Genomic DNA, 21,633 nt, shown 5'->3' with positions numbered 1-21,633 from the left:
TAGTCTGGTGCCCATGTGACCCCCCCCCACCTTCCCCACTGTCGGGATAGTCTGGTGCCCATGTGACACACCCACCCCCCTCCCCCACTGTCGGGATAGCGGGATAGTCTGGTGCCCATGTGACCCCCCCCCCCACCTTCCCCACTGTCGGGATAGTCTGGTGCCCATGTGACCTCCCCCACTGTCGGGATAGCGGGATAGTCTGGTGCCCATGTGACCCCCCCCCACCTTCCCCACTGTCGGGTAGCGGGATAGTCTAGTGCCCATGTGACACCCCCTCCCCCACTGTCGGGATAGCGGGATAGTCTAGTGCCCATGTGACACCCCCCCCCTCCCCCACTGTCGGGATAGCGGGATAGCCTGGTGCCCATGTGACACCCCCCCCCTCCCCCACCTTCCCCACTGTCGGGATAGCGGGATAGTCTAGTGCCCATGTGACACCCCCTCCCCCACTGTCGGGATAGCGGGATAGCCTGGTGCCCATGTGACACCCCCCCCTCCCCCACCTTCCCCACTGTCGGGATAGCCTGGTGCCCGTGTGACCCCCCCCCTTCCCCACTGTCGGGATAGCCTGGTGCCCGTGTGATTCCCCCCCCCTTCCCCACTGTCGGGATAACCTGGTGCCCGTGTGATTCCCCCCCCTCTCCCCCACTGTCGGGATAGCCTACAGATGTCTTTGGGGGGTACGGATGTGACTCACTGTATGTTTACTCTGTGGACCTGCAGCTTCCAGAATGCTGTTTACTTCTGTCCCCCATAAATGTACAGCCGGTATAACCTGGGCATCTCCTGTCTATAATTATATATGTATAGCTGGTATAACCTGGGCATCTCCTGTCTATAATTATATATGTATAGCTGGTATAACCTGGGTATCTCCTGTATATAATTATATATGTATAGCTGGTATAACCTGGGCATCTCCTGTCTATAATTATATATGTACAGCTGGTATAACCTGGGCATCTCCTGTATATACAGTGGGGCAAAAAAGTAGTTAGTCAGTCAGCAATAGTGCAAGTTCCACCACTTAAAAAGATGAGAGGCGTCTGTAATTTACATCATAGGTAGACCTCAACTATGGGAGACAAACTGAGAAAAAAAAATCCAGAAAATCACATTGTCTGTTTTATTTTCATTTTATTTGCATATTATGGTGGAAAATAAGTATTTGGTCAGAAACAAAATTTCATCTCAATACTTTGTGATATATCCTTTGTTGGCAATGACAGAGGTCAAACGTTTTCTGTAAGTCTTCACAAGGTTGCCACACACTGTTGTTGGTATGTTGGCCCATTCCTCCATGCAGATCTCCTCTAGAGCAGTGATGTTTTTGGCTTTTCGCTTGGCAACACGGACTTTCAACTCCCTCCAAAGGTTTTCTATAGGGTTGAGATCTGGAGACTGGCTAGGCCACTCCAGGACCTTGAAATGCTTCTTACGAAGCCACTCCTTCGTTGCCCTGGCGGTGTGCTTTGGATCATTGTCATGTTGAAAGACCCAGCCACGTTTCATCTTCAATGCCCTTGCTGATTGAAGGAGGTTTGCACTCAAAATCTCACGATACATGGCCCCATTCATTCTTTCATGTACCCGGATCAGTCGTCCTGGCCCCTTTGCAGAGAAACAGCCCCAAAGCATGATGTTTCCACCACCATGCTTTACAGTAGGTATGGTGTTTGATGGATGCAACTCAGTATTCTTTTTCCTCCAAACACGACAAGTTGTGTTTCTACCAAACAGTTCCAGTTTGGTTTCATCAGACCATAGGACATTCTCCCAAAACTCCTCTGGATCATCCAAATGCTCTCTAGCAAACTTCAGACGGGCCCGGACATGTACAGGCTTAAGCAGTGGGACACGTCTGGCACTGCAGGATCTGAGTCCATGGTGGCGTAGTGTGTTACTTATGGTAGGCCTTGTTACATTGGTCCCAGCTCTCTGCAGTTCATTCACTAGGTCCCCCCGCGTGGTTCTGGGATTTTTGCTCACCGTTCTTGTGATCATTCTGACCCCACGGGGTGGGATTTTGCGTGGAGCACCAGATCGAGGGAGATTATCAGTGGTCTTGTATGTCTTCCATTTTCTAATTATTGCTCCCACAGTTGATTTCTTCACTCCAAGCTGGTTGGCTATTGCAGATTCAGTCTTCCCAGCCTGGTGCAGGGCTGCAATTTTGTTTCTGGTGTCCTTTGACAGCTCTTTGGTCTTCACCATAGTGGAGTTTGGAGTCAGACTGTTTGAGGGTGTGCACAGGTGTCTTTTTATACTGATAACAAGTTTAAACAGGTGCCATTACTACAGGTAATGAGTGGAGGAAAGAGGAGACTCTTAAAGAAGAAGTTACAGGTCTGTGAGAGCCAGAAATCTTGATTGCTTGTTTCTGACCAAATACTTATTTTCCACCATAATATGCAAATAAAATGGAAAAAAAAACAGACAATGTGATTTTCTGGATTTTTTTTTCTCAGTTTGTCTCCCATAGTTGAGGTCTACCTATGATGTAAATTACAGACGCCTCTCATCTTTTTAAGTGGTGGAACTTGCACTATTGCTGACTGACTAAATACTTTTTTGCCCCACTGTAATTATATATGTACAGCCGGTATAACCTAGGCATTTCCTGTATATTATTATATATGTACAGCTGGTATAACCTAGGCATCTCCTGTATATAATTATATATGTACAGCCGGTATAACCTGGGCATCTCCTGTATATAATTATATATGTACAGCCGGTATAACCTAGGCATCTCCTGTCTATAATTATATATGTACAGCCGGTATAACCTGGGCATCTCCTGTATATAATTATATATGTACAGCTGGTATAACCTGGGTATCTCCTGTATATAATTATATATGTACAGCCGGTATAACCTGGGCATCTCCTGTATATAATTATACATGTACAGCCGGTATAACCTGGGCATCTCCTGTATATAATTATATATGTACAGCTGGTATAACCTGGGCATCTCCTGTATATAATTATATATGTACAGCCGGTATAACCTGGGCATCTCCTGTATATAATTATATATGTACAGCTGGTATAACCTGGGCATCTCCTGTATATAATTATATATGTACAGCCGGTATAACCTGGGCATCTCCTGTATATAATTATATATGTACAGCTGGTATAACCTGGGCATCTCCTGTATATAATTATATATGTACAGCTGGTATAACCTGGGCATCTCCTGTATATAATTATATATGTACAGCCGGTATAACCTGGGCATCTCCTGTATATAATTATATATGTACAGCTGGTATAACCTGGGCTTTATCTTTCATATTCCCATGATTGCTGTGTTGTGGATGTTTGGACTTTGGCCACGTGACCCGTGGAGGGTGTTGCCGCGGAGCCTCCCTCGGTTTGGCTGCTCTCCTTGGTCGCTGAGTGCTATATTGAGCAGCTGCAGTTGGAGATAAATATTTAATGTGCCCTAATGTATAGCAGAGGCGGCGGTAACATCAGTGTAACGGGCTGGCGGTCATGTGTGTGTGATTGTTGGCGGATTACACAGCAGCGGATGTCCGCCGCTCTGGAACGTTATATGGCTGTATGGAAATTACTGTCTTGATTCCCGCGCACACCTGGGCTGCCGCCATGCTGCCGCTTTCTGCCTTCACACCCTCACCTGCTGCCATGCTACTGCCTTTGCCTATGCACCCTCGCCTGCCGGCATGCTTCCACCTGTCCCCACCCTCGCCTGCCGCCTCTGCCTGCCCACTTTCACTTGCCAGCATGCTTCTGCCTTTGCCTGTCCACCTCACCTGCTGCCTACTCACCCACACCTGCCACCTCTACCTGCCTGCTGTCGCCTCTGCCTGTGCATCATCACCTGCTGCCTCTGCCTGTCAGCGTGCTGCCTGCTCTACTTGCCCACCCTTGCCTGCCACAATGCTGCCACCTTTGTCTGCCCACTCTCGCCTACCGGCATGCTGATGCCTCTCTGTCCACGTTAACCTGCTGTCGCCTCTGCCTGTGCATCATCACCTGCTGCCTCTGCCTGTCAGCGTGCTGCCTGCTCTACTTGCCCACCCTTGCCTGCCACAATGCTGCCACCTTTGTCTGCCCACTCTCGCCTACCGGCATGCTGATGCCTCTCTGTCCACGTTAACCTGCTGCCACCTCTGCCTGCCCACCCTCATCTGTCGCCATGCTACTTTCTTTGCCTGCCTACTCTCGCCTGCCGCCTCTGCCTGTCCATGCTCACCTGCCATGATGCTTCTGCCTTCCCACACTCGCCTGCCATGATGCTGCCGCCTTTGCCTGCCACCATGCTGCTGCTTCTGCCTGCTGATCCTCAACTGCCGCCTCTGCCTGCCGCCATGCTGCCGCTTCTGCTTGCCGACCCTCACCTGCTGCCGCCTCTGCCTGCCCATTTTCACCTGCCGCCACCCTGCCGCCTCTGCCTGCCCACCCTCACCTGCCAGGATGCTACCACCTCTGCCTGCCCACTCTCCCGTGCTGCCGCCTACACCTGTGATCTGATCCTGCCTGAGCGCACGCTTTGCCGCTCTTGGATTGCTCTAGTGAACGCAGCACTGGAACAATCCACCAGAGGAAGGTCTGGCAGCGCAGTGGCAGCGGCGCTATGGTGGCTGCCGCCATCCCCTCCTCCACCCTCAGTCTTTCAGATAAAATCACATTACCTATTAGTGTCTGCGCTCCTCGCTGCTATGACGCGGGCGCTCGGCGTTACCATGGTGATGGCTGACGGTTCCCTCGGCACCGGGTTCTGATCCGTGTTTGTTGTGCGCGATGTTTAATAATAATGCTCAGAAGTTGTGGATTAAAGCCGCGCTCGCCGCGGGGTGCGGGGTCTGGTGTGCTGACTCCTCGTATGGCGTTACGTAACTGCACCTAATATTACCCCACGGACCCCCGTACGGTGGAGACGCAGCGCTGTGACTGGCGATAATCACAGGGCTTATATCCCACAAGCAGCGATTGATATTCATGTCCTCCCACAATCCCCTGCTGTGTGGACTGAACCCCAAGCTCCGCTCCATCCCATGTGTGCGGGAAGCTGAGTGATTACAGCTCTGAGGCTCCTACAGCAGCCCATGAGGAGACGCTATGGAAAGTCCAAAGTGTGAGGATTCAGTGAAAGTTCCCACATGGGGACGGTGTCTATCGGAGTGTATCTCCAGGACATGGGTGTGTCGTCTCCGTGACTGCAGTGTGAGCACTGTGACCCTGGGGCGAGGATGGCCCATGAGCCGCTGGTTTACTCATTGGTGGTCGAACCAGTCTAACTGCTGAGTAACTGGAAGTATCCGGTGACCTGTCACTACCGAGATCCATCATATCCGCCATGCCGTGCTCTGCTTCCTCATATGTTCGGGTTCTTCATGTCATATCTCACCTTTCACGTTCTGGTTCCTGTGTCCTAACTTATCACTCTCAGCTACTGGTTCTTTGTCCTATCTCACCCCACAGGTTCTGGGTCTCTGTCAAATCTCACACCCCCAACAGATTCTCGCTCCTCATGTCATATCTCAACCCTCCTCTCAGTTTCTGGTTCTCTGCCATATCTCACCCCCTCAGGATATCTGGAACCAGAACCTATCTCATCTGCTCAAGTTCTGGTTTCCTGTATCATATCTCACCACCTCAGGTTCTGGCTCCTCGTGTCATATCTCACCACCTCAGGTTCTGGCTCCTCGTGTCATATCTCACCACCTCAGGTTCTGGCTCCTCGTGTCATATCTCACCACCTCAGGTTCTGGCTCCTCGTGTCATATCTCACCACCTCAGGTTCTGGCTCCTCGTGTCATATCTCACCACCTCAGGTTCTGGCTCCTCGTATCATATCTCACCACCACAGGTTCTGGTTCTTTGTGTTCTATCTCACCCCCACAAATTTGTGTTTTCTCTGTCCTATCTCACCCCCACCTTCAGATTCAGGCACCTAATGTCATATCTCAATTCCCTCCCTCCTCAGGTTCTTGTTGTCGGTCATATCTCACCCCTCTTACATCTGGCTCCTTATATCAAAACTCGCCCACACAGGTTCTGGTTCTTTTTGTCACATCTTTCCCTCACAAATTCTGGCTCTTCATTTTATAACTCACCTCCTTAACGTTCTGGCTCCTCGTAAAACTTCTCCCTCCCCTCCCCCTCCTCAGGTCCTGGTTCTCTGTCCATATCCCGCCCCCCAGGTTCTGGTTATTTGTCATATCTCGCCCTCTCGGGTTCTAGTTCTTTCTGCCATATCCACACCCCCTCCCCAGGTTCTGGTTCTTTCTGTCATATCTCGCCCTCTCGGGTTCTGGTTCTTTCTGTCATATCTCGCCCTCTCTGGTTCTGGTTCAGTCATGTCTCGCCCTCTCTGGTTCTGGTTCTTTCTACCATATCCAGCTCCCCCCCCCCGAGGTTCTGGTTCTTTCAGTCATGTCTCTCCCTCTCTGGTTCTGGTTCTTTCAGTCATGTCTCGCCCTCTCTGGTTCTGGTTCTTTCAGTCATGTCTCGCCCTCTCTGGTTCTGGTTCTTTCTGCCATATCCAGCTCCCCCCAGGTTCTGGTTCTTTCAGTCACATCTTGCCCTCTCGGGTTCTTGTTCTTTCTGTCATACTTGCCCTCTCAGGTTCTGGTTCTTTCTGTCATACTCGCCCTCTCAAGTTCTGGTTCTTTCTGTCATACTCGCCCTCTCAGGTTCTGGTTCTTTCTGTCACACTCGCTCTCTGGTTCTTTCTGTCACATCTCGCTCTCTGGTTCTTTCTGTCACATCTTGCTCTCTGGTTCTTTCTGTCACATCTTGCTCTCTGGTTCTTTCTGTCATATCTCGCTCTCTGGTTCTTTCTGTCACATCTCGCTCTCTGGTTCTTGTTATTTCTGTCACATCTCGCTCTCTGGTTCTTGTTATTTCTGTCACATCTCGCGCTCTCGGGTTCTGGTTCTTTCTGTCACATCTCGCGCTCTCGGGTTCTGGTTCTTTCTGTCACATCTCGCTCTCTGGTTCTTTCTGTCACATCTCGCTCTCTGGTTCTTTCTGTCACATCTCGCTCTCTGGTTCTTTCTGTCACATCTCGCGCTCTGGTTCTTTCTGTCACATCTCGCGCTCTCGGGTTCTGGTTCTTTCTGTCACATCTCTCGCTCTCTGGTTCTTGTTCTTTCTGTCACATCTCGCGCTCTCGGGTTCTGGTTCTTTCTGTCACATCTCTCGCTCTCTGGTTCTTGTTCTTTCTGTCACGTCTCGCGCTCTCGGGTTCTGGTTCTTTCTGTCACGTCTCGCTCTCTGGTTCTTTCTGTCACATCTCGCTCTCTGGTTCTTTCTGTCACATCTCGCTCTCTGGTTCTTGTTCTTTCTGTCACGTCTCGCCCTCTCGGGTTCTGGTTCTTTCTGTCACATCTCGCTCTCTGGTTCTTTCTGTCACATCTCGCTCTCTGGTTCTTGTTCTTTCTGTCACGTCTCGCCCTCTCGGGTTCTGGTTCTTTCTGTCACATCTCGCTCTCTGGTTCTTTCTGTCACATCTCGCTCTCTGGTTCTTTCTGTCACATCTCGCTCTCTGGTTCTTGTTCTTTCTGTCACGTCTCGCCCTCTCGGGTTCTGGTTCTTTCTGTCACGTCTCGCCCTCTCGGGTTCTGGTTCTTTCTGTCACGTCTCGCCCTCTCGGGTTCTGGTTCTTTCTGTCACGTCTCGCCCTCTCGGGTTCTGGTTCTTTCTGTCACGTCTCGCCCTCTCGGGTTCTGGTTCTTTCTGTCACGTCTCGCCCTCTCGGGTTCTGGTTCTTTCTGTCACGTCTCGCCCTCTCGGGTTCTGGTTCTTTCTGTCACGTCTCGCCCTCTCGGGTCCTGGTTCTTTCTGTCACGTCTCGCCCTCTCGGGTTCTGGTTCTTTCTGTCACGTCTCGCCCTCTCGGGTTCTGGTTCTTTCTGTCACGTCTCGCCCTCTCGGGTTCTGGTTCTTTCTGTCACGTCTCGCCCTCTCGGGTTCTGGTTCTTTCTGTCACGTCTCGCCCTCTCGGGTTCTGGTTCTTTCTGTCACGTCTCGCCCTCTCGGGTTCTGGTTCTTTCTGTCACGTCTCGCCCTCTCGGGTTCTGGTTCTTTCTGTCACGTCTCGCCCTCTCGGGTTCTGGTTCTTTCTGTCACGTCTCGCCCTCTCGGGTTCTGGTTCTTTCTGTCACGTCTCGCCCTCTCGGGTTCGGTGTCAGCTTTGAGTGTACCAAGAACGTGGTTGTGGTTAGTACAGATAATTAGGATAAGCGGCAAGCATGGAGGATCTTGTGAATGGTGTGCACCACGTGCGCCATAAGGGCAGATTTTTGATAATCGTCACATGATACTATGGACATGTCTGTGTGACGGGCTGTATGGTGGCTCAGTGGTCAGCAATGTGGCCTCTGGGTCCTCCTGGGCTATAATCTGAGCAGAGTGTGTAGTCAGACATGTGAGACATGGTGGCCTCGGTCCTGACCTTGATGTATTGTTGTTGCCCCCCTCCTCCCGGCCTCACGTCCAGCTGTCAGGGTGGGGGAGGTGCAGGGGACATTCACCAATCTCCAAAGAATCCATCTCCTTCTGTGTCTGAGGTGTATGCTACGTCATATAGGGCCGTCACTGCACACGGCGTATACAGGGTCATGTATGATCCGTGACCCCACACACAGTATACACAGGGTCATGTATGATCCGTGACCCCACACACAGTATACACAGGGTCATGTATGATCCGTGACCCCACACACGGCGTATACAGGGTCATGTATGATCCGTGACCCCACACACGGCGTATACAGGGTCATGTATGATCTGTGAACCCACACACAGTATACGCAGGGTCATGTATGATCCGTGACCCCACACACGGTATATATAGGGTCATGTATGATCCGTAACCCCACACACGGCGTATACAGGGTCATGTATGATCCGTAACCCCACACACGGCGTATACAGGGTCATGTATGATCTGTGAACCCACACACAGTATACGCAGGGTCATGTATGATCCGTGACCCCACACACGGTATATACAGGGTCATGTATGATCTGTGACCCCACACACGGCGTATACAGGGTCATGTATGATCCGTGACCCCACACACGGCGTATACAGGGTCATGTATGATCTGTGAACCCACACACAGTATACGCAGGGTCATGTATGATCCGTGACCCCACACACGGTATATATAGGGTCATGTATGATCCGTAACCCCACACACGGCGTATACAGGGTCATGTATGATCCGTAACCCCACACACGGTATATACAGGGTCATGTATGATCTGTGAACCCACACACAGTATACGCAGGGTCATGTATGATCCGTGACCCCACACACGGTATATATAGGGTCATGTATGATCCGTAACCCCACACACGGCGTATACAGGGTCATGTATGATCCGTAACCCCACACACGGCGTATACAGGGTCATGTATGATCTGTGAACCCACACACAGTATACGCAGGGTCATGTATGATCCGTGACCCCACACACGGTATATACAGGGTCATGTATGATCCGTGACCCCACACACGGTGTATATATAGGGTCATGTATGATCCGTGACCCCACACACGGTATATTCAGGGTCATGTATGATCCGTGACCCCACACACGGTATATACAGGGCCATGTATGATCCGTGACCCCACACACGGCGTATACAGGGTCATGTATGATCCGTGACCCCACACACGGCGTATACAGGGTCATGTATGATCCGTGACCCCACACACGGCGTATACAGGGTCATGTATGATCCGTGACCCCACACACGGTATATGCAGGGTCATGTATGATCCGTGACCCCACACACGGTATATGCAGGGTCATGTATGATCCGTGACCCCACACACGGCGTATACAGGGTCATGTATGATCCGTAACCCCACACACAGTATACGCAGGGTCATGTATGATCCGTGACCCCACACACGGTATATATAGGGTCATGTATGATCCGTGACCCCACACACGGTATATGCAGGGTCATGTATGATCTGTGACCCCACACACGGCATATGCAGGGTCATGTATGATCCGTGACCCCACACACGGTATATATAGGGTCATGTATGATCCGTGATCCCACACACAGTATATGCAGGGTCAAGTATGATCCGTGACCCCACACACGGTATATATAGGGTCATGCATGATCCGTGACCCCACACACGGTATATATAGGGTCATGTATGATCCGTGACCCCACACACAGTATACGCAGGGTCATGTATGATCCGTGACCCCACACACGGTATATACAGGGTCATGTATCATCCGTGACCCCACACACAGTATATGCAGGGTCATGTATGATCCGTGACTCCACACACAGTATATATAGGGTCATGTATGATCCGTGACCCCACACACGGTATATATAGGGTCATGTATGATCCGTGACCCCACACACGGTATATACAGGGCCATGTATGATCCGCGACCCCACACACGGTATATACAGGGCCATGTATGATCCGTGACCCCACACACGGTATATACAGGGCCATGTATGATCTGTGACGCAATACACAGCAAATACAGGGCCATGTATGATCTGTGAACCCACACACAGCATATGTATATCTTGACTTCAGCAAAGCATTTGACAAAGTCTCTCATACAATCCTTATTGAAAAAATGACTAAGTATGGAATGGACAAGGCAACTGTTAGGTGGATTCATAACTGGCTTAGTGATCGGACCCAAAGAGTGGTCGTAAATGGCTGCACATCCAGTTGGAAGAATGTCTCAAGTGGGGTACCACAGGGCTCTGTCCTGGGCCCTGTATTGTTCAACATCTTTATCAACGATTTAGATGAAGGAATTGAGGGTAAACTGATTAAATTTGCTGATGACACAAAGCTAGGAGGGATAGCTAATACTAGAGAGAGAGAGAGAGGATTCAAAAAGATAAAAATAAACTGGAGAAGTGGGCAGCAACTAACAGAACGGTTTTTAACAGGGAAAAATGCAAAGTACTACATCTGGGCAATAAAAATGAAAAAAGCATATATAGAATGGGAGGAATAGGGCTAAGCAACAGCACATGTGAAAAAGACTTGGGTATACTAATAGATCACAGACTGAATATGAGTCAACAGTGTGATGCAGCAGCAAAAAAGGCAAATGCAATTCTAGGATGTATTAACAGAAGCATACAGTCTAGATCACGTGAAGTCATTATTTCCCTCTACTCCTCTTTGGTCAGACCTCATCTGGAATATTGTGTCCAGTTTTGGGCACCACATTTTAAAAAAGACATCAACAAACTGGAGCAAGTTCAGAAAAGAGCGACCAGAATGGTGACCGGTCTGCAAACCCTGTCTTATGAGGAAAGGTTGCAGGATTTGGGAATGTTTAGTTTGCAAAAGAGAAGACTGAGAGGAGACTTAATAGCTGTCTACAAATATCTAAAGGGCTGTCACATTGTAGAAGGATCAACTTTATTCTCATTTGCACAAGGAAAGACTAGAAGCAATGGGATGAAACTGAATGGGAAGAGACACAGATTAGATATTAGAAAAAACTTTTTGACAGAGTGATCAATGAGTGGAACAGGCTGCCACGAGAAGTGGTGAGTTCTCCTTCAATGGAAGTCTTCAAACAGAGGCTGGACAGACATCTGACTGGGATGATTTAGCGAATCCTGCTTTGAGCAGGGGGTTGGACCAGATGGCCCAGGAGGTCCCATCCAACTCTACGATTCTATGATTCTATGTATGATCCGTGACCCCACACACGGTATATACAGGGCCATGTATGATCCGTGACCCCACACACGGTATATACAGGGCCATGTATGATCCGTGACCCCACACACGGTATATACAGGGCCATGTATGATCCGTGACACCACACACGGTATATACAGGGCCATGTATGATCCGTGACCCCACACACGGTATATACAGGGCCATGTATGATCCGTGACACCACACACGGTATATACAGGGCCATGTATGATCCGTGACACCACACACGGTATATACAGGGCCATGTATGATCCGTGACCCCACACACGGTATATACAGGGCCATGTATGATCCGTGACCCCACACACGGTATATACAGGGCCATGTATGATCCGTGACCCCACACACGGTATATACAGGGCCATGTATGATCCGTGACCCCACACACGGTATATACAGGGCCATGTATGATCCGTGACCCCACACACGGTATATGCAGGGCCATGTATGATCCGTGACCCCACACACGGTATATGCAGGGCCATGTATGATCCGTGACCCCACACACGGAATATGCAGGGTCATGTATGATCCGTGACCCCACACACGGTATATGCAGGGCCATGTATGATCCGTGACCCCACACACGGTATATACAGGGCCATGTATGATCCGTGACCCCACACACGGTATATACAGGGCCATGTATGATCCGTGACCCCACACACGGTATATACAGGGCCATGTATGATCCGTGACCCCACACACGGTATATACAGGGCCATGTATGATCCGTGACCCCACACACGGTATATACAGGGCCATGTATGATCCGTGACCCCACACACGGTATATGCAGGGCCATGTATGATCCGTGACCCCACACACGGCATATGCAGGGTCATGTATGATCCGTGACCCCACACACGGCATATGCAGGGCCATGTATGATCCGTGACCCCACACACGGCATATGCAGGGCCATGTATGATCCGTGACCCCACACACGGCATATGCAGGGCCATGTATGATCCGTGACCCCACACACGGTATATACAGGGCCATGTATGATCCGTGACCCCACACACGGTATATACAGGGCCATGTATGATCCGTGACCCCACACACGGTATATACAGGGCCATGTATGATCCGTGACCCCACACACGGTATATACAGGGCCATGTATGATCCGTGACCCCACACACGGTATATGCAGGGCCATGTATGATCCGTGACCCCACACACGGCATATGCAGGGCCATGTATGATCCGTGACCCCACACACGGTATATGCAGGGCCATGTATGATCCGTGACCCCACACACGGTATATGCAGGGCCATGTATGATCCGTGACCCCACACACGGTATATGCAGGGCCATGTATGATCCGTGACCCCACACACGGTATATGCAGGGCCATGTATGATCCGTGACCTCACACACGGTATATGCAGGGTCATGTATGATCCGTGACCCCACACACGGTATATGCAGGGCCATGTATGATCCGTGACCCCACACACGGTATATGCAGGGCCATGTATGATCCGTGACCCCACACACGGTATATGCAGGGCCATGTATGATCCGTGACCCCACACACGGTATATGCAGGGCCATGTATGATCCGTGACCCCACACACGGTATATGCAGGGCCATGTATGATCCGTGACCCCACACACGGTATATGCAGGGCCATGTATGATCCGTGACCTCACACACGGTATATGCAGGGTCATGTATGATCCGTGACCCCACACACGGTATATGCAGGGCCATGTATGATCCGTGACCCCACACACGGTATATGCAGGGCCATGTATGATCCGTGACCCCACACACGGTATATGCAGGGCCATGTATGATCCGTGACCCCACACACGGTATATGCAGGGCCATGTATGATCCGTGACCTCAGACACGGTATATGCAGGGTCATGTATGATCCGTGACCCCACACACGGTATATGCAGGGCCATGTATGATCCGTGACCCCACACACGGTATATGCAGGGCCATGTATGATCCGTGACCCCACACACGGTATATACAGGGTCATGTATGATCCGTGACCCCACACACGGCATATGCAGGGCCATGTATGATCTGTGACCCCACACACGGCATATGCAGGGTCATGTATGATCTGTGACCCCACACACGGCATATGCAGGGTCATGTATGATCTGTGACCCCACACACGGCATATGCAGGGTCATGTATGATCTGTGACCCCCACACACGGCATATGCAGGGTCATGTATGATCTGTGACCCCCACACACGGCATATGCAGGGTCATGTATGATCTGTGACCCCACACACGGCATATGCAGGGTCATGTATGATCTGTGACCCCCACACACGGCATATGCAGGGTCATGTATGATCTGTGACCCCACACACTAATGTACAGGGTCATGTATTATCATCGCTCCACATACAGCATATACAGGGGTCATGTGTGATCTGTGACCCCACACATAGCATATACAGTGTGGAGAACGGGGGCCAGTGGGTGCACCAGTCCACTAGACGAAACCACATGGACTAGGGGTTGTCCCACCAAACGCCGGCTCTCCTTTCCTCATGGACGTAGCGCTACTCAGACAACACAGGGTGAGGGTAAAACAGTGTGGCAAATAACACATAGAATAGTCCCAGGAAAATGCCCCAAGATGGTGCCCATTAGAGGTTCACCCTTCCGCTGACTCGCCGGGATAATGGCAGATGTGACTTCAGAGCTCCCGGGGCCGACTACCCCACATATGGCACACACAGAGAAGGTAACGACAAGCTTAGGAAAAAGACAGTTAGTTCAGGTACAAGGCCAGGTGACCTGGTTTCTCCGAACATCTCCATGGCGCCAGGTAAACGGTGGGTTCAAATCCTGACTACCCCAAACGTATCCATGGATTCAGTGATAGTCAATAGAGCAGATCTGTAATTTTTCGGCTGGAATGAATGTCAAATCTGTGTCCCTCGTCATGATCTGGCTGCTGTCCTGTAGAGTGTTCCTGGCTGTGGTTTTGTAAAGAGTCTTTGGTTCTTTGGATGTATATTGTTAGAGGCATATCCCACTTATATAGCTCACAACTGTTGTCCTTCAAGCCATCATACAGACGTCAAGAGGAAAACATGAGGAGGTTAACTCGCATTATTTGACTATTTTAATCAATTTGCATAGTTTTTACTCCTCTGTTTTGCAAGTCAACAAGCCACAGGATCCACACAATGGTCATTCAACATATCAAGCAAACATCCATTGTTCATTGACCCTGCATCACTGTCTTGCAAAGATAGCAGACTATAAGCTGTAGGAGCTGGTACAAGAGGAAAACATCAGCGATTCAAAAGTATCAAAATCAACATTAAGACTCATATGACAACAGTGTATGGTTCTTGACAAACTGAAGAGCAAATCCACGAATTCAAAAGTCAACATATCGATAACAGTCAATTCCTCCCGGATTAGTGAAATTAGACGTCTGGTTAATTAAGATACAATGCTGTGTCAGTGCATACAGGATCATATATGATCCATGACCCCATACACGGCCAATACAGGGTCATATATCATCCATGACCCCACCTACGACGTATACAGGGTCATGTATGTTCCGTGACCCCTGGCACCCTCTTGGCTTCACCCTTCTCCTTGCTCTGCACTTGCTGGCATCCTGGCACGGCGTAGCTGTCTGTTGTGTGGGCAGAGTATTAATGTGCCAGGAAATGAAATGTGATTTAGGCTTCATCCTGGAGAGCGGGGTGGCGGAGAGAGGTTGGCGGAATATTTACTGTAAATGATTGGCATCGGTCACCGGATGTAACTCTCCATGTTGTATCTTCCTGACAGGTGTCTCCTGGGCTCAGCGGGAGGTGACTGTCCAGCAGGGGCCCCTGTACCGCACCGTGGGCTCCGATGTTACCATCTGGTGTAAGGTCAGTGGCTTCCAGGGCCCCTCCGAGCAGAACTTCCAGTTCTCCATCTACCTGCCGATTGCCCCCGACAGGGAGGTCCAGATCGTGAGCACCAAAGACCCCGGCTTCTCCTACGCCATCTACAGCTCGCGCGTCAGCCGTGGGGACATCTACATAGAGAGGCTGGCGGGCGATTACACCGTCCTCCACATCCGCCAGCTGCAGGAACGGGACGCTGGAGAGTACGAGTGTCACACGCCCAACACCGACCCCAAGTTCTACGGCAGCTACAGCTCCAAAGTCAACCTGAAGGGTAAGAACTGGTGACGGTGCTCAGTACTGGATAGTTATGGGCTCTGCCATCCTGCCTGCCCCAGGGGCTCCGCGCTGCCCGCCTGGCGTACCGCTAATGGCTGCTCTGTCTCCTGACGTCCGGCTATTGATTGCGGTTTCCTCCATCCTCCGCTCGCTCCACACAAATACATTTCTGCTTAACTAATCATAAGACGTGGAGTGGCCTGACCACTGGGCGGAAGAGGTGGTAATCCCAGCAGAAGTAATTATGATCCATTAGTTGGGGCATCGGGGGGCTACAGGTCATCCAGTAAATATGAGCTGTGGAAGTGTCTCTGCCCCCAGCGTCCCTCGCTGCCCCCATCACTCACATCCCGCAGGCTACACGTGGGGGACCCCTCCCCCCCCCCCCCCCCCCCGCTGCCTCTGCTTTCCCAGCTGCCACATGAATAGTTAATGGGACATTTTCTGGAACACTTCCCACCCCCGGCAGCGGCTTTTAGAGACAAGCTCAGGGGGACTCTGGTGTAAGATGTGAGCCGCAGGGGGCAGATGGCCGACAGCTGCAGCAGATCAGCTGGAAGAGACCCTCCAGAATAATGAATGGGGCTGGTGGCAGCACCAGTGTCCGCACCTGTGCCCGAGACTGCCGCTGTTATACCAGGACACAGGGGCTGAAAGGAACGGCGAGATCTCTGCAGACATTAAAGGGGCATGCAATATTAATAACTGTATCATGGAAGGTTCTGGAATATTCTATTACTCGGCCTCCGCTCATCACCAGCTCAAGATCTATCGTTGATGTCAGTCAATGTTTATACCCTGAAAATGGAAACCTGCCCCGACCTTGTCCTGCTCCTCACACAATGGTGGCTGCTCTGCTCAATCCTCTGTGAGCACAAGAGCAGTAATGCTACAATGTATCCAGGCTGATAAAGTATCTCCTCCAACACCCCCTCCACAGTACCCTCCCTCCTCTTTGCCCTCTCCCATCACCTTCCCTCTTCTGTGCTCTCTCCTCCCATCACCTTCCCTCTTCTGTGCCCTCTCCTCCCATCACCTTCCCTCTTCTGTGCTCTCGCCTCCCATCACCTTCTATCTTCTGTGCTCTCTCCTCCCATCACTTTCCCTCTTCTGTGCCCTCTCCCCCATCACTTTCCCTCTTCTGTGCCCTCTCCCCCATCACTTTCCCTCTTCTGTGCCCTCTCCCCCATCACGTTCCCTCTTCTGTGCCCTCTCCTCCCATCACCTTCCATCTTCTGTGCCCTCACCCCCATCACCTTCCCTCTTCTGTGCCCTCTCCTCCCATCACCTTCCCTCTTCTGTGCCCTCTCCTCCCATCACCTTCCCTCTTCTGTGCCCTCTCCTCCCATCACCTTCCCTCTTATGTGCCCTCTCCTCCCATCACCTTCCCTCTTCTGTGCTCTCTCCTCCCATCACCTTCCCTCTTCTGTGCTCTCTCCTCCCATCACCTTCCCTCTTCTGTGCTCTCTCCTCCCATCACCTTCCATCTTCTGTGCTCTCTCCCCCCATCACTTTCCCTCTTCTGTGCCCTTTCCCTCTTCTGTGCCCTTTCCCTCTTCTGTGCCCTTTCCCTCTTCTGTGCCCTTTCCCTCTTCTGTGCCCTTTCCCTCTTCTGTGCCCTTTCCCTCTTCTGTGCCCTTTCCCTCTTCTGTGCCCTTTCCCTCTTCTGTGCCCTTTCCCTCTTCTGTGCCCTTTCCCTCTTCTGTGCCCTTTCCCTCTTCTGTGCCCTCTCCCCCATCACCTTCCCTCTTCTGTGCCCTCTCCCCCATCACCTTCCCTCTTCTGTGCCCTCTCCTCCCATCACCTTCCCTCTTCTGTGCCCTCTCCCCCATCACCTTCCCTCTTCTGTACTCTCTCCTCCCATCACCTTCCCTCTTCTGTGCTCTCTCCTCCCATCACCTTCCATCTTCTGTGCTCTCTCCCCCCATCACTTTCCCTCTTCTGTGCCCTTTCCCTCTTCTGTGCCCTTTCCCTCTTCTGTGCCCTTTCCCTCTTCTGTGCCCTTTCCCTCTTCTGTGCCCTTTCCCTCTTCTGTGCCCTTTCCCTCTTCTGTGCCCTTTCCCTCTTCTGTGCCCTTTCCCTCTTCTGTGCCCTTTCCCTCTTCTGTGCCCTTTCCCTCGTCTGTGCCCTTTCCCTCGTCTGTGCCCTCTCCCCCATCACCTTCCCTCTTCTGTGCTCTCTCCTCCCATCACCTTCCCTCTTCTGTGCTCTCTCCTCCCATCACCTTCCCTCTTCTGTGCTCTCTCCTCCCATCACCTTCCCTCTTCTGTGCTCTCTCCTCCCATCACCTTCCCTCTTCTGTGCTCTCTCCTCCCATCACCTTCCCTCTTCTGTGCTCTCTCCTCCCATCACCTTCCCTCTTCTGTGCTCTCTCCTCCCATCACCTTCCCTCTTCTGTGCTCTCTCCTCCCATCACCTTCCATCTTCTGTGCTCTCTCCTCCCATCACCTTCCATCTTCTGTGCTCTCTCCCCCCATCACTTTCCCTCTTCTGTGCCCTTTCCCTCTTCTGTGCCCTTTCCCTCTTCCTCTGCCCTCTCCCCCATCACCTTCCCTCTTCTGTGCCCTCTCCTCCCATCACCTTCCCTCTTCTGTGCCCTCTCCTCCCATCACCTTCCCTCTTTTGTGCTCTCTCCCCCCATCACTTTCCCTCTTCTGTGCCCTTTCCCTCTTCTGTGCCCTTTCCCTCTTCTGTGCCCTTTCCCTCTTCTGTGCCCTCTCCCCCATCACCTTCCCTCTTCTGTGCCCTCTCCTCCCATCACCTTCCCTCTTCTGTGCCCTCTCCTCCCATCACCTTCCCTCTTCTGTGCTCTCTCCTCCCATCACCTTCCCTCTTTTGTGCTCTCTCCTCCCATCACCTTCCCTCTTTTGTGCTCTCTCCTCCCATCACCTTCCCTCTTCTGTGCCCTCTCCTCCCATCACCTTCCCTCTTCTGTGCTCTCTCCTCCCATCACCTTCCCTCTTCTGTGCCCTCTCCCCCATCACCTTCCCTCTTCTGTGCTCTCTCCTCCCATCACCTTCCCTCTTCTGTGCTCTCTCCTCCCATCACCTTCCCTCTTCTGTGCTCTCTCCTCCCATCACCTTCCATCTTCTGTGCTCTCTCCCCCCATCACTTTCCCTCTTCTGTGCCCTTTCCCTCTTCTGTGCCCTTTCCCTCTTCTGTGCCCTTTCCCTCTTCTGTGCCCTTTCCCTCTTCTGTGCCCTTTCCCTCTTCTGTGCCCTCTCCCCCATCACCTTCCCTCTTCTGTGCTCTCTCCTCCCATCACCTTCCCTCTTCTGTGCTCTCTCCTCCCATCACCTTCCCTCTTCTGTGCTCTCTCCTCCCATCACCTTCCCTCTTCTGTGCTCTCTCCTCCCATCACCTTCCCTCTTCTGTGCTCTCTCCTCCCATCACCTTCCCTCTTCTGTGCTCTCTCCTCCCATCACCTTCCCTCTTCTGTGCTCTCTCCTCCCATCACCTTCCCTCTTCTGTGCTCTCTCCTCCCATCACCTTCCCTCTTCTGTGCTCTCTCCTCCCATCACCTTCCATCTTCTGTGCTCTCTCCCCCCATCACTTTCCCTCTTCTGTGCCCTTTCCCTCTTCTGTGCCCTTTCCCTCTTCTTTGCCCTCTCCCCCATCACCTTCCCTCTTCTGTGCCCTCTCCTCCCATCACCTTCCCTCTTTTGTGCTCTCTCCCCCCATCACTTTCCCTCTTCTGTGCCCTTTCCCTCTTCTGTGCCCTTTCCCTCTTCTGTGCCCTTTCCCTCTTCTGTGCCCTCTCCTCCCATCACCTTCCCTCTTCTGTGCCCTCTCCTCCCATCACCTTCCCTCTTCTGTGCCCTCTCCTCCCATCACCTTCCCTCTTCTGTGCCCTCTCCTCCCATCACCTTCCCTCTTCTGTGCCCTCTCCTCCCATCACCTTCCCTCTTTTGTGCTCTCTCCTCCCATCACCTTCCCTCTTCTGTGCCCTCACCTCCCATCACCTTCCCTCTTTTGTGCTCTCACCTCCCATCACCTTCCCTCTTCTGCGCCCTCTTTCTCCCCCATACTGCACTCTTTCTCCCCCACCTTACTGTGCTCTCTCCCCCCTACTGCACCCTCTTTCCCCCCCTTACTACACCCTCCCCCCCTTACTACACCCTCTTTCTCTCTTACTGCGCCCTCTTCACCCCCCCCCTCCTTACTGCGCCCTCTTTTCTCCTACATAATTGTCGTCTTATCCTCCAATGCATTAACCCACCATAGTCCAGGCCCCTGATTTCATCATGTCCCAAAGGCCTAAAGCCGCTCATACACCGCTACAGAGTGTCCATCAATATTCCTGGGACTCCACCATATGCTATTCACAGTCCATTGTTATTCCTGACCTTCTGTACTTGTATGCGTGGCACAACCCAACTCAGTAGGCTTATGCCAGACACCCTGTGTCTTCCTCCTCAGGACCTTTTGCTGTCCTCCTTTTCCTCCTCCCCCTCAGGACCCCTTGCTGTTCTCCTTTTCCTCCTCCTCCTCAGGACGCCTTGCTTGTCCTCCTTTTCCTCCTCCGGACCACTCACTGCCCTCTGTCACCTCCCCCTCCTCCGGACCACTCACTGCCCTCTGTCACCTCCCCCTCCTCCGGACCACTCACTGCCCTCTGTCACCTCCCCCTCTTCCGGACCACTCGCTGCCCTCTGTCACCTCCCCCTCCTCCGGACCATTCGCTGCCCTCTGTTACCTACCCTTTGGGACCCCTTTATGTCCTCCTTTTCCTCCTCCTCCGGACCACTCACTGCCCTCTGTCATCTCCTCCCCGGGACCCCTCACTGTTCTGTCACCTCCCCCTCCTCCGGACCACTCGCTGCCCTCTATCACCTCCCCCTCCTCCAGACCACTCGCTGCCTTCTGTCATCTCCTCCCCGGGACCCCTCACTGTTCTGTCACCTCCTCCGGACCACTCGCTGCCCTCTGTCACCTCCACCTCCTCCGGACCACTCGCTGCCCTCTGTCACCTCCCCCTGGGGACCCCTCTATGTCCTCCTCCTTTTCCTCCTCCTCCGGACCACTCTCTGCCCTCTGTCATCTCCTCTCCGGGACCCCTCACTGTTCTGTCACCTGCTCCGGACCACTCTGGACTATTACTGCTTACTGATTGTTGAAGGTCTTCACTATTTTTCATAGAGCGGATGGTTTTGCGGGTCAGTTTTGGGGAGGTCCTGGTGGTTCCCATTATCTATGGGTAGGCTTGCCCCCTGTATGCGTCGCTCTCCCCACTGACCTCGCCGCTTCTGTTCGCAGTGATTCCTGACACGCTGCTCGTCTCGTCCTCGGCTCAGACCCTCCAGAAGGTGGAGGGCGGCTCTCTGCAGCTCTCGTGTGAGGTGTCGCACAGCACGGCCCAGCATGCCCATCTCTCAGTGTCCTGGTACCGCAAAACCAGCGAGCAAACAGACGAGGTCGTCTCTCTGAGCCGGGACTTCGCCCTGGGCCCCGGCTCATCCTACACCCAGCGCCACTCAGTGGGGGACGTCCGGCTGGACAAGGTTGGGAACAGCACCTTCCGCCTCACCGTGCACAACCTGCAGCCGTCCGACCAGGGCGAGTTCTACTGCCAAGGAACCGAGTGGATACAGGACCCCGACGGATCCTGGTACCCTATGACACGCAAGCGCTCCGAGGGATCAGAGGTCATCATCCAGGCGACAGGTAAGAACTGCTAAACCCCTCAGCACATACAAGGTCTGGCGAGACCACCAACCG

The 21,633-nt window shown here is 52.2% G+C and overlaps 1 protein-coding gene across 2 annotated transcripts in view; it reads left to right on the top strand.

Annotated features, from left to right (window-relative positions):
* Positions 1–21,633, top strand: part of IGSF3 (immunoglobulin superfamily member 3) — a 47,126-nt gene that overhangs the window by 14,327 nt on the left and 11,166 nt on the right. For both annotated transcript variants that reach the window (XM_073551039.1, XM_073551038.1), the window contains exons 3-4: positions 15,533–15,910; positions 21,172–21,579. In XM_073551039.1, the coding sequence (XP_073407140.1) occupies positions 15,533–15,910; positions 21,172–21,579 (786 nt within the window). The remainder of the gene's footprint in view (positions 1–15,532; positions 15,911–21,171; positions 21,580–21,633) is intronic.

Source organism: Dendrobates tinctorius, unplaced genomic scaffold (assembly GCF_039654945.1).
Source record: "Dendrobates tinctorius isolate UK_male_01 unplaced genomic scaffold, ASM3965494v1 ptg000172l, whole genome shotgun sequence".
In the NCBI taxonomy this organism is placed as follows: Eukaryota; Metazoa; Chordata; class Amphibia; order Anura; family Dendrobatidae; genus Dendrobates; species Dendrobates tinctorius.
This window is presented reverse-complemented; position numbering and strand designations above follow the sequence as displayed.